This window comes from Cygnus atratus, chromosome 2 (assembly GCF_013377495.2).
Source record: "Cygnus atratus isolate AKBS03 ecotype Queensland, Australia chromosome 2, CAtr_DNAZoo_HiC_assembly, whole genome shotgun sequence".
Classification (NCBI taxonomy): domain Eukaryota; kingdom Metazoa; phylum Chordata; class Aves; order Anseriformes; family Anatidae; genus Cygnus; species Cygnus atratus.
In genome coordinates this window covers 24,696,659-24,709,788 of record NC_066363.1, presented here as the reverse complement: position 1 = coordinate 24,709,788, position 13,130 = coordinate 24,696,659, and the positions used below count along the sequence as shown (strand labels likewise).

Here is a 13,130-nt window from a genome sequence, read left to right as displayed (position 1 = left end):
GGTGACTACAAATTAAAGCACACAAAGCACCTTGCTGTGCACCTTGGATACAACTTGGGCATTGATTGGAAAAACTGGAAACTCTTAGTCCTGGCAAACCCAAAGGCTGCAGATGCTGCATACTGAGGAAGTTTTTGAGGACTGAGACCCCAGCCATGCTGTCCAGGTAGGCTTCTGGCAGCTGGGTACAGAGCAGTTGTCACTGGGTTGCTGTGACAAGGAAGGCAAGTGCTGTCCTTTTGCCTAGAACTGGGAAATGTGAAACAGCAGCAGAGAGAAATCTGATGTAGAGACAGACTGCTAGGAACAGTCCTTGGATCATACCAAACAAAAAATGGAAAAAGAGCTGCAAGAATGGTGAGTCTAAAAATTAAATAACTCCTGCTTACAAAGGTTTAGGTTAACTACGACAGTTTCTCTAACAAGCATTTTTAAATCAATAACCGTATAGTCAATAAAGCAAAGACTTGATGGATTATTCCAGCGAGGCTGAGTAAGATGCAATTGTAGTTGCAAATTTGAACCATGAAAAACAGGCACATTTTTACCAAGCGGGATAATTAATCATTAGACTACCCCGCTGCCAGGTTGGGTTTTTCCCCCCCTTTCAGTATGGGCCTCACTGCAAGATAGGACTGGCCCAGTTCTAGCCAGGATGCCTTTTGCTGTGCAGAAGCTTTACGTGTATGACTGAATGTTGGCTGAATCGCTGCGAACCTCAAATTACCCATGGAGTGGTTTCCGGCCTTAAATTAAAGGGCTGTCTAACAGGTCAAGCCCCTGTTTTGTCCTGAGACCATGTGAGGAGGGACATGGGGCTGCGAGCAGCACCCTGTGGTCTCCCAGTGCAGCGGTCGCCATTTCCAGCCTTTTTTACAGAACACAAGTCCTGTGAGGAGCAGCTGAGGGAACTGGGGTTGTTGTGTCTGGAGAAGAGGAGGCGCAGGGGAGACCTCATTGCTCTCTACAACTGCCTGAAAGGAAGCTGTGGGGAGCTGGGTGTCAGCCTCTTCTCACAGGTAACTAGTGATAAGACTAGAGGGAATGGCCTCAAGTTGTGCCAGGGGAGGTTCAGGTTGGAAGTTAGGAGACATTTCTTCTCAGCAAGAGCAGTCAGGCATTGGGACAGGTTGCCCAGGGAGGTGGTGGCATCACCGTCCCTAGAGGTGTTCAAAGAAAGGTTGGACGTGGTGCTTAGGGACATGGTTTAGTGGTAATATTGGTGGTAGGGGGATGGTTGGACCAGATGATCTTGGAAGTCTCCTCCAACCGCACGGACCCCATGACTCCTGCATTCCCTCCCCACCCCTCAGCGCCCTCCCGCGGCCCGCCTGCACGAGGCTCCTCGGAGCGCTGCGCGAGGCGCGGTTGTTGCCGCGGTAACCGCCGGGCGCCCTGAGGGGAGCGGCGGCGGCGGCCGGGGCCGGGACCGGGGCTGGAGCCAGTGCGGCGGCGGCTGAGGTGGGCTGGGACAAGGAGGGCCGGGCCGGGCCGAGGAGCCGCTCGGGTTCAGGGGCTGCTCCTGCCCCTGCGGGGAAGGCAGCGCTCGGGCGGGAGGAGGCCTCGGTGCTGAGGGGAGCCCCTCAGGCAGCCCCCGCGTCCTCCTCTTGCTGCTTTGGTGACGGGGAAAAGTCACGCTAAAAAGACAGGGGATTCCCTCCTGTCACTTACAGCCAGGTATGCCTTAGAAAATAGGCTGTTGCTTTAAAAAAAATAATAAATACAGGCTCGGCAGTGGTGATGTACATGGTTTGCAGAGGTTCCTCTTGACCTTAAAACTTCTTAGTAACACGGAGTAAGGGTATTACAAGTTTGTACAACTGTACCCCCTCAGCAGAAAGACCCATGTTAAAGGAACGAGGGAAAAATGTAAATCTGTTGGAGGAACTCATGTCTGAAGGCTTCCAAAGTAGGATGGTGCAGATCTGCCTGTGAGGGGGGAGGAGGAGACTGACTGATGAGCGCCTTTGGTTTGCCAGGCGGCAGTCAGGTGCGGGGGGGAAATGCTGCTTGTGATGGTGCATCACCAACAGGAGAATGAAGGCTGAAAGCAGTAATTAGCAGTCTGAGGCAGGACAAACATGCAAGGAGAGCTCTAGAGGGCTGTGGAGTGGACACAGCTGAGCCGTGTCTGAGCCTCTGCTGTCAGGGGACATCCTGTGCTGTGCAGGTGAACCACAAGGACCCTGTGTGGAAAGCAGAGTATTGTATCTCTTACCCTTGTCAAAAGTTTCTCAAAATACACTTTAGGGTTAATGTGTGTCCCTACAGACTGAGATAACCCAATCTCATCCACTGTTGTTTATCACGAAAAATGAAGAACTGTACAGAACTATGTCTAACATAGCAGTAAGTATCTGTGGTAGTGATGACTGCCTTATGAAACAGAATCAAAACAATTTCAGTAACAGCTTTTTTATTTAATGAGATAGATGTGGATTTCAAGATTTATATATCACACATCCATTAAATCCACATCCATATTTAGATAAGCAATTCTTTCTGCTCGAGGCCTATTATGTTTCTTATTTGTTCGTGATTTCAAGGAGCTTAAAAGTAAAAGTTACATTTACAATGTAAGCATTTTAATAAAGTAATGGTATTATTGCATATTCAGCGTTTTAAAACCATTTTGATTTTAAAACCAGTTTGATGTTTAAGTGTAGACCTAGCCTTAATTATGAGTCCTGTTTCTTAAAAGATATATATATATATATTTTAACCATGAGATGCTACTAACCTAAATATTGTATATAGGCAAAGAAACATCTCAAAGATTCTTAAATTAAAAACTGCATTTAATGAGTCTCTTGATTCCATGAAATCTCTAGCAACAAATGACACATTTTATGATCTGTAGTGTTGTATAGAAAAACAAGATATTATATTAAAGTAAAAAGCAGTGCAGTAAAATAATTTCCTATTTTGGGTAAACAAAGAAGTGGGAAAGTTCACAAATATGTAAAAAAAAAAAGTCTAGATTTTTATTAAGTTCTTATACAATTGCTAGCTCAATCTGCCAATGTCAAAACATTTATTATTCCATATAGACTTCATGCTTACACTTTGGTTTCTTAAAAAATAGCAGTAAGAATCAATTGCCAATCCAGAAAAAGAACCAATGTCTCAGGAGAAGGAAGAAGATTAAATTCCACGTAGTCTAAATACAGAAGGATTAAACAAAAACTTTCATGCAATTCCTGACAATGATAGACAGGAAGACCTGTTAAATTCAGCAGAGTGTCCTGAAGCAGCTGCCCCAACTGTGAAAAGTTAGAGTTGAAATGTCGCATGAAGTTCCTAAAGCAGATCAGGAAAGCCGTAAAATGACGGAAAATGAATCAAAAAGTGATTTACCTGGAAAAAAGCATGAATATGAATCCTCAGCTGAGAGAAATACTTCCACAGTGCCTCAGGGTGTCCCTGAAGCAGGTGTGAGGAAGCTCACATTTGCATCAGATACAAAAGACACCGGGGAACTGAACCAAGAGCTTTCAGAAGCTGTCAATGCAGATGCCAGACCAGACACATCATCAGCAGAGAATCCTGAAAGTGCTGAAAAAGGATCAACATTTTTGATGCCTGAAGAAAAAGATGAGAATTTTACACTTAGACTAAATGATAAAGGACTCCAGGATACGCCTCTGCTCACTTTTGAAAGCCAAAATTTGAAACGCTTGTTCTTACACAACAATGAACTAAAAACACTACATTTAAATGTAGGAAATCTAACTAATCTGGAGATCCTGTTACTTGAAAGAAATAGACTGACGTGTTTGCCACCAGAAATATCATTTCTTCATAAATTAACAGTATTGAATGTCAGTCACAACCAGTTACTGTATCTCCCTAAAGAATTTTCAAAGCTTGTAAATCTTAAGGAACTTTTTCTCAATCACAACAACATGGATGAATTTCCTTTTGCACTGAGAAGCCTTGAAACATTAGAGCTTGCTGGGAACAAGCTGAAAACTTTGCCAGATGCCATCGTTGACATGGAAAAATTGAAGGTATTCAACATTGATTCCAATTACTTCTCAATATTTCCAAGGGTTCTCTGCTACCTTCCTAATCTAGTAAAACTCAGCATATGTCAGAACTCGATTCAGAGTTTACCAAAGGATATTAAAGAGCTCAAGAAACTAGAAGAATTTTCAATTAGTAACAATAAGCTTATATTTTTGCCTGTGCAGTTTTTCCAGTTGACGAAACTGAAAGAACTCAGAGCTGATGATAATAAATTGGAGTTTCTTTCAGATAAAGTGGAGAATTTAAGAGAACTTAGATTTCTGAACCTTGCAAAAAATTTATTCAAAAGCCTTACAGATAATCTTTGCAACTGTACCATGTTGAAACATCTCATTATACATGATAATCAGTTAACCCAGCTCCCTGCTAATATCCACAGACTTAGAAATCTAAAGGAGTTTTCTGTAAGTAGGAATCAGCTGGACTCACTGGATGAGCAGGTATCCTATTTAAAAGACCTCTCCAAGATAGAGCTTTCAGGAAATGCATTGACAAACATTCCCGTTGAATTAAAAGATTGCATACAGATAACCAAAGCTGACCTCAGCTATAATAAGCTCTCTCAGTTTCCAAATGCATTGTGCGCGCTATTTGATCTTAAATACTTAAATCTTAGTGGCAACTCTATTTCAGAAATAATACCTGGAATTTCCGACATTAAAGATTTGGAGCATCTAGAATTAAACAAAAATAAACTGTCCTCATTTTCGGCATGCTTGTGCAGCCTTACAAAACTAGTTTACTTGGATTTAAGTGAGAATGAAATCAGTAACATACCAGCAGTGGTATCTGAGATGAAGGCTCTCCGGGTGCTGCTTTTACACCATAACAAGTTTGACTCATTTCCTGAAGAGCTGTGTACTTTAAAGTTTTTAAAAGCACTCGACATTTCAAATAATCAGATAAAGACTATTCCTTTAAAAATTAGCAATCTGGAAGCGATCAAAGACTTAAATGTATCAGACAACCAGTTTGCATCTTTTCCTTCTGAAATATGTCATCTGTCCTCACTGGAGAAATTGACCGTGTCTCATATGCATGGGTTGAAGGTAAGAGGTCATTTCCTTCAGGTAAGAAAACTCACAGATTGTCATGCTGCAAAATTATTATAAAGAGACTTTCTCCTAACACAGGCTAAAGCTCCTGTGTTTGAAGACACCTAGAGTAAACATAGAGGGAAATACGTTTATGTATTTATCTATTTTTAATATCAGAACTGGACAGAAATCTATTAGGATGCACATTTATTTAGAATTACTAGATAGGAACCTTACTTTATATGGTGTTATTTAGGTATATCTTGAAGTGATATTTTGATAATCAAGACTGACCTGAAGTAAACCGTATATTCCTTATTCTTCTAGTACTGGTACAAATTGCTCTATTTGCCATCCCAGTGGATGCTAAGAGACAAAATGACTAGCTAGAATTTGGTAGATAAGCCTGCCTCCAGGATTCCCCTCTGTAAAATGAACAAATTCTTCCAACTTGTATCAAACGTCTTAACATTAGAAGCGCATTGAAGTTTGACTAATTGAAACAAGAAAAACTATATTGCTTCTCTGATTGCTTATAGCACAGATAATTGCTTCACATTTCTAAAATCCAAAGTTAAATTATTTTTTTTATACTAAGGAATGAGGCAGGAAAAAAAAAACCTCCTGAGGAAATCTAAACCTGTCTGACCTGTCTTCTGATTAAAAAGGCAGATAGCGGTTGTCATAAATAAAATGGCTCTGTGCTAGCATTGCCAATTGAAAGTAAACATCTTTCTAAAGCAAGTACTGATACACACAGTCCTTGGCTCACTCATTTAAAAAGTTATGCATTTTAATCTCTCCTTTCACCAGAATTTGCAAAATCAGCATTTCAGAAAAGACTCAGATTTCTTTGTATGATTTCAAGTGTGGTTATGATGTCTACCAAGGGCTTACCTTCTTCAGAGACGAGAGCAAAAGGTCTGTGAGCTTACGTTCATTTCTCAGAGAGCTGTAGGTCTAGTTTCGACAGTATCTGGAGAACAGTTAAAGTTCCTAGGAGGAAAATAAAAATTAGGAAAGACCAAGGTAAGAACCAAATGGAAGAAAAATATGTTTCATACCCAAGAGGCTGAAAAAGACATTTGTGTGTTCTGAGAGGGTAAAAGTTTTCATTAATGAGTTATTAATGATAACAATGCCCAAAAGAATTTCTCCTGAAGCTCCTGCTATGGAGGCATGGTTTTTTATTGCCATCTATTATTGTGTCTAGAAGCTTTGCTGCAAAATTTTGTGCTCAGCATCCGTATTCTTATTGGAAAATACTAAATTAGCTTCCACTAGAATTGAAGTTCAGAAACTTTTATTGTTGGAATTAAATTATGGAATGTAATTTTGCCTGCAGGAAAGTTACCGTTCTAACTTTTCACATAAGAGAAATCATATCAAAATAAATGAATTGTCTTCTTTCTCTATCAGTTAACTCAAATTCCAGAGGAGCTATCTAAACTGGTTTGCCTCCGGGAGCTTGACATATCTCATAATGCGTTAAAGGAAATGCCAGACAGCATAGGGGAACTGGAAAATTTGGTCCATTTAATTGCAAATAATAATGATATCAGCCAGCTCCCCAAGTCTATTACATCGCTAAGAAATCTACAGCACCTTGATCTGAGTGGTAAGTAGCAGGCATTCGATCCATTAGTGGCATTTAAGCACTGAACTATGCCCCTGATGAGTATAAACATATCACAAGATGAGAAGGTGATGAAACAACTGAGAGAAATACAGCTTTCCATTTTTTTATGTATGCTGCTGTTACCTGCCATGGCTTCTAACCAAGTATCTTTTAACACAGCTGTGAACCTTCCGTAACCCCCCTCTGAAACCTTCTTAAGGGGCATGATTTTTGCAGATGCGATCATCAGGCAGATAAAGGCCTGACATACACAGAGCACCAATCACTACAAAATTTATTCTGCAGGGACCTACCATTTTTAGGACTGACATTATTCTGTTGCAAAGAACGCATATCTTTGTGTTCAGATTTCTAATTGGTAGTGCCGGTATAATACAGTCTGTTGTCCTTTTTCTGTGTGGAGGATTTACTGGGTTGTCAAGTGACTGTTAAAAATGCTAGGACAAAAAGATGGGCATGAAGCAGAGCCCTGCGCGGCGTGTTATCTCAGGTATATCTCAGCTGCATCAACACAGCTTCCATGTTCCACCCTGTGTTTGCTCACCACAGGCTGAAACTCATGGCTCAGCACACTGTCACGCAGAGGCAGGAGCTCCTGCCTTGTTAGCCTGGGAAGCTGCACGTTCAGCATTAGCTGAAATATCCCTGGAAATGATCCCTTCCTGCCTAGCTGCTGTGCTTTACAGGCAGCTGGGGTGCTTTGGGGATTTATTCAGATGTTTTCTGACTGATACCATTTAAAATCCTATGCACCGAGGACACCTTTTATACACTGCTATAAGCCAGGCTTGCAGTTTTGAATTCATCTTTTATTGCTATGATATATTGTCCTTCCTCCTGTCTCTTCACTTACTTTTCTACTGCATTATGCTGATAGTGACTCCTTCATCTTTTTGTAACATTTTGCTTAACCCCTTTTCTGCTTGCCTCTTTGCTTGTTTCCATCCGTCTCTGCCTTTGTTGCCCAGATTTCTCATTACTGAACTTTCTAGCTCTCCCTTCATTTTCTTCCCCTGTATTTGTCACTCTTATTTTTACAGCTACTTGTAACTTTTTATTTTTGTGCATCAGCTGATTTCCTTTCTTTCCTTCATTTCTCCCCGAAGAATAATTTTCATAATGCCAGCGTTAACTTCTACAAGATTCTCTCTCAGTTTCACAGTGTAGTAGGCCATCAGGCCAGTACAGTAGACCATGAAATCAGAGAAGGAAATCCTTAATTTTATTGCTATTTCAGTCAAATCCCCAAACTGTAAATTCTCTGAGGCAAAATTTGTCTTCCCTTATGTTTATGCAATGCTGAGTTCATAATTAAAACTAAAAAAAAAACCCATCTCTTCTCTGACGTGTCCCAAGCTTCTTTAGATGAATGCACTACAGATGTAATTAAGTATGCCTATGTACTTCAACAGAAAATCGACTGAAATCTTTGCCTGCTGGTCTTCATCACCTTCATTTGCTGAAAGATATAAACTTTGATGGAAATTTTCTGTTTGAGCCACTGAAAGACCTGTGTAGAGGAAAGCAACTGCATCCCATTCTGTGCTATCTGGAAAGTGCCAATGAAAGAGATGGTATGTTAAGAACAAATAGAGGTACTTCTATGCGTTAAAGGTAACTGCTGTAGGAGCTGTTGAAACTCCACCTAGCTGTTTTCAGAAGGCAGTATTGTTATTGGTTCTGGTTCTGTTCCTTGCTGATTTTTGTTAGTATCAGCAATATTGAAATTATGATTAATGTTCGTGTGCTTCCTTTGCAGGCATCATATAGACAGAGAAATCGCCAAGGATTTATTCGTTATTATTGTATGGGGGGTTGCATGAGGTCACTAATAAGAAACCTGTAGTTTAAGAGCTAGGATTGTATTATTGCATTAGGACTCTTCAGAAATGGAAGCTGACAGCCAAAAACTGAAATTGGGGTCTTGGCCTTTGTATTCAGACCAGAAAGCCAAACACAGCTAAATGAAATACGCAAGCTTGAAGTTACATCAGTTCTGTGCATCCAGAGGGCTGATTTGTATTGAGAGTAGAATAACATCTTACTCCTTTCTTACCTTCTCGAGCTCTTTTTCTGCTCTTGAGAATGCAAAATCTCAGTATCTATCTATATCCTGACTTCCCTATGGCCTGCCTACACGTCATTATTAACTATGAAACACCGAAGGCGTACCAGATGTTATCCCGGTGCTACTAAGGATTTTGACATCAAAATATAACTTTACTGGTTAAGATTTACCAAAACAGAAAATGTTGGCTAACATGGTTGCTCAAATGTTTTTAAAAAAAAGAACTCACAACTCAAACCTAGAGAGCAGTGATCAGGAAAAAAAAAAATAAAGGAGAGAAAACACAGCCAAACCTTCAAAGCCAGAGAAGACAGGAGAGAGTATTGACAAACAGAAGACTAAAACCAAACAGAGACATTACTGTAACTGAGGTGGGCATGTTTCCACAACCTGAAGGCTCAGATGCCTCACCTGGGATGAAGGCTGCGATAGGGTCCTCCTGAGGAGGAGGCTCAGGGAAGGTGCTGCCGAAGCACAGGAAGGAAGTGTTGGTGTGTGCTTTCCAGATTCCTTGTGCATCTCAGCCAGGAGGCACTGCCTACCTGCTGCTCTACTCCTGGGTCAGTCTTACGCCTCTGAGAGGCAGCCCTGTGCTCCCAGTCATTGCAGATGGTGATTCTGGATGTTGAACTGTATTCCACTAGATCCTCAAGCAGAGACTCCTTTTTTGCCTGGCTGGCACAGGGGAAGCCATCCATGCCTCTGTCCGTGGACTCTGGAGGCATAGGTAATAAGTCTGTAAATTCTTGACAGAGCCCAGAGATAGAGAATATGCTATGCTTTTGCCAGTGATTGTCCTCCTCAGACATCTTCCCTAGACCAAACTGTGTATGAGAACACTTAGACTAGACTTTTTCTATGGACACCATGTCCAGGCGCTTGTTTGGAGAAGGTGGAACATCAGATCCTGTGGGTGTCCTGACACCCAGGGGACGTGGCATCACCTCTAATGACCTGTGTATTTCTGTAGTCTCCTGTAACCAAGAGGTAGAAGGGGACCATGCAAGCACAGGCAAAAGAAAACTTGGACATTTTATAACGTGCGTAAGGAAGTAGGGTACAATAGTAATAGGGAAGTAGGAATAGTAATAGGGCTTCCCTCCTGTGCCCTTGTAGCCATCTCTAAGTGGTCAGTTCGCTGAGAATGTTCCTCTGTTTCATGTGCTACCCAAGAAGCTGGTTGTGAGTTTGGAGATCAGCAGTGAAGTGTCAGTGGCTGTGCACTATGTGGCCAACAACAGTGGTCCAGATCTACTTTGAATCTGGAGTCACCCAGTGCGGCATGACACAGACTGTACTGACCATGGTGGGTTGCCCGGTCCATCTTCAGCTACTGAGAGTTCCTGCTGCAGGAGAAGCTTTCATGCATTCCTCCCATCCAAGGAATGGCAGCCTTTATGCTGCATTCTATGGACAGGCCATTCCAAAAGAAATTATCTGGGTATTACTGCTCTGCTATTATCCCTGGCTCTGGAGGTTGCCCACAGGAAGGATGGAGTGCTGCCTGTTCCCTTATTCCTCACTGATTTTGCTGAGCTGCATGGTCCTTTCATAACTTGATGAAGATCAAAGAGAAAAGAATATTGCAACTACTGCTTCCTCACTTTATGCAGTGTAAATGCAATGAACTCTAATCCTGTCAGGTGTAACACTTGTTTTCAGTCACATAAGGGAGAGAAAATTTTTTATTCTTAGCATATATGAGCTGTTCGTATCCACACAGTTGCTTTGACAATCTGGTTCGCTCTTGACTGGTGGTGAGCTGAGCTGTGAGGCGGATGAGTACTGTAAAAAGTGTTCTCGGTGCTGTACCTCCCCACCCTGCTATTCTCATAACTCATGCTGCTTCAAACCGAAGAAAATGAAAAGCACCCATAACGTCGCAGTGGCCAAAACCAGATGGTCTGGGGCAACTACCAGAGACTCACCAGTGTGCTGGAATCTTATAACCCTTCTGGCTGAAGTCAGGGCCTCCCAGAGATGAGGAGTGTTCAATTCCCCCACCCCCAGCAGGGTTATGAGGGAGAGGAGAAGATGATAATGATGATACATCCTCCAGGATGGTGACATCACCTTGGAAAATGATGTTTGGTATTAGAAAAACCCTGAAGCTGGTAAACAGCATTTACAAAACATGTTAGACAAGATACGCAATTTTATTTAAATAACACTACTGCTTTATATGTTTCTATTTAGAGAAGATACTGCGTAAGATGATAGAAGTGATTGCTGACAACGTTGCTTCTGAAAATTTTGAATTTTTCTGTCAGAAACTGCAACTTCGTCAGGCTGACATCAAGTCTCTGGAAAATACCAGGTTAGTTACAGGTAGTTGTAACAGTATCTTGTTGGTTTTCCTTCCCATTTCCCTTGTCATTACTATTTTATGAAGTTAATACACAGTATTTTGATTAAAGAATTCGTGGTACATTTTCTGTTAAATACAGAGTAGATATATCTATGTAAAATTTAGTAAATATCTACAAATCTCTCTTTTTTTTTTTTTTCTCAGACATTTACTTCATAACTTCTTTTCCTAACAGGACTCTTAAGTTGAAGGAGAAAATCATCAAGGCACTGGACATTTGGATCAGTGAAAACCAGGACCTAACTTATGCTGAAATGGTAGATAAACTGATCAGAATACTAGTAATGACAGGCATGTATGATCTAAACAACAAAGTGAAAGCTTTAAAACTCTATTCACAAATGGTGAAATTCTAAACAAGGAACGTACAAAGGGTACTTATGAACAGAACAAAGGCGTGTGTTGCCACTCTTTTTATCCCTGAAATTATTTTCACTTTGATCGTACCATATCATGAGAACTCAGCCTGTTTTTAGAAAGTCATTCATGATTTTGTATTAGCTTGTCTAATCTTTTAAAGATTGCTTCTGCAAAAAAATAAAAATCAAAAATGCACCTCTTTGATTTCCAAAGTGAAGCCATTTTAATTTGTTAAAAAATGTACTTAAACTTATGAAAACATTAGTAGATCTTGAGTCTATTACATCAAGTTGTTTTATTCAGTGCTGTGAAATTCCCACCCTAAATTATTGAATAATGTTTATAAACAGAAAAAAAATGTTCATGGTTTTAGCATGTTGCTTGCAACAAATTTTAGTGTTCTCCGAAGCTGTATGAAGATACAGTGAGCATTCTGAGCATCTTTCTAGCTTACATTTTAGAGCAGGAAGAAGTAGGCTGTTTCCCAGTAATTGCAGCATACAGGAGGTTTGTGTTTGGAAACAGGGAATTGGGAGTCCAGAAAGATAACATGTTGCCTTAATGGATGTAATGGAAAAGCTGCCATGGGTACATCAGTGATAAAAAGAAGAACAGGGAAATTGTGGGCCCTCTCCAGAAGGAAACGGGAGACCTGGTCACCCAATGACTTTTTTTGCCTCAGTCTTCACAGGCAAGAGCTCAGCCACATAGCCCAACCTGCAGAAGGCAAAGGTAGGGACTGGGAGAATGAAGAACCGCTCATGTAGGAGACCAGGTTTGAGACCTGATAAGGAACCTAAAGGCGCACAAGCCCATCGGACGTGACGAGATACATCCACGGGTCCTGAGGGAACTGGCAGATGTAGTCGCTACTGTCCATCATATTTGAGAAGTTGTGGCAGTCTGGTGAAGTTCCGACTGAGTGGAAGAGGGAAAACATACCCCCCTTTTTTGAAAAGGGATAATGGAAGACCCAGGGAACTACAGGCCAGTCAGTCTCACCTCTGTGCCCAGCAAGATCATGGAGCAGATCCTCCTGGAAACTTTGCTAAGGCACATGGAAAAATATACTCAAACTATCAGCCTGACCTGACCTCAGGCTGTGTAAGGCCAGATGCCCTGCCTTCCTATCATTTGGTAATGACCGCTAGCCCTCAGGTTGTTCTTGCGACTTTCTGGTGCCCTTTCATCTTGTGCTGAAACTTCTGGCTCACAATCCTCCCCTATCCTTACCTGTCCTACCTTCTGTTTCTGGTCACCTTTCTGGACTTTTTTTTTTCCCTACATTTTAAAAATTACACCCTTTTCCTGCTGCTCTGCTCTGGAGAGGTGATGTTTACCCCTTCATCCTCAAGTGGCAGGATCAGCCGGTGGCAGCACCACGAGCGTGCAGGGAAGCCTTCTGAGCACAGGGCCGCAGAGAAAGCACCTCTTCGGGACCCAGCACACAAAGCGCGCTTCCCTCGTCCCGTGCTTTGTCCCTTTTTCAGGGCTGATGGTCAGATCTCGGCGCGGGGGGCGCCTCTAGTGCTGCCCTCAGGCCGTGCCAGTGCCCCTCCTTGGTGAGCTGCGCTCTGGGCCGCCCGTCTCCCCTATTGCTGCTGCTTCAGGCGCAGCTCCCGCGGAGAG

The 13,130-nt window shown here is 41.9% G+C and overlaps 1 protein-coding gene across 1 annotated transcript; it reads left to right on the top strand.

Moving 5' to 3' along the window:
- Positions 1-3,578: 3,578 nt before the first annotated feature.
- LRRD1 (leucine rich repeats and death domain containing 1) lies at positions 3,579-12,586 on the top strand. The gene is made up of 5 exons (XM_035545560.2): positions 3,579-5,078; positions 6,486-6,684; positions 8,118-8,279; positions 10,970-11,090; positions 11,317-12,586. Exons 1-5 carry the CDS (start codon positions 3,579-3,581, stop codon positions 11,495-11,497), a joined length of 2,163 nt encoding a protein of 720 aa, XP_035401453.1. The 3' UTR covers positions 11,498-12,586.
- Positions 12,587-13,130: the final 544 nt, after the last annotated feature.

Coding starts and splice junctions, on each gene's coding strand:
- LRRD1 (XM_035545560.2), top strand. CDS start 3,579: ATGCCTGAAGAAAAAGATGAGAATTTTACACTTAGACTAAATGATAAA. Junction 8,280..10,969: donor AAGTGCCAATGAAAGAGATG/GTATGTTAAGAA, acceptor GTTTCTATTTAG/AGAAGATACTGCGTAAGATG. Junction 11,091..11,316: donor AAGTCTCTGGAAAATACCAG/GTTAGTTACAGG, acceptor TTTTCCTAACAG/GACTCTTAAGTTGAAGGAGA.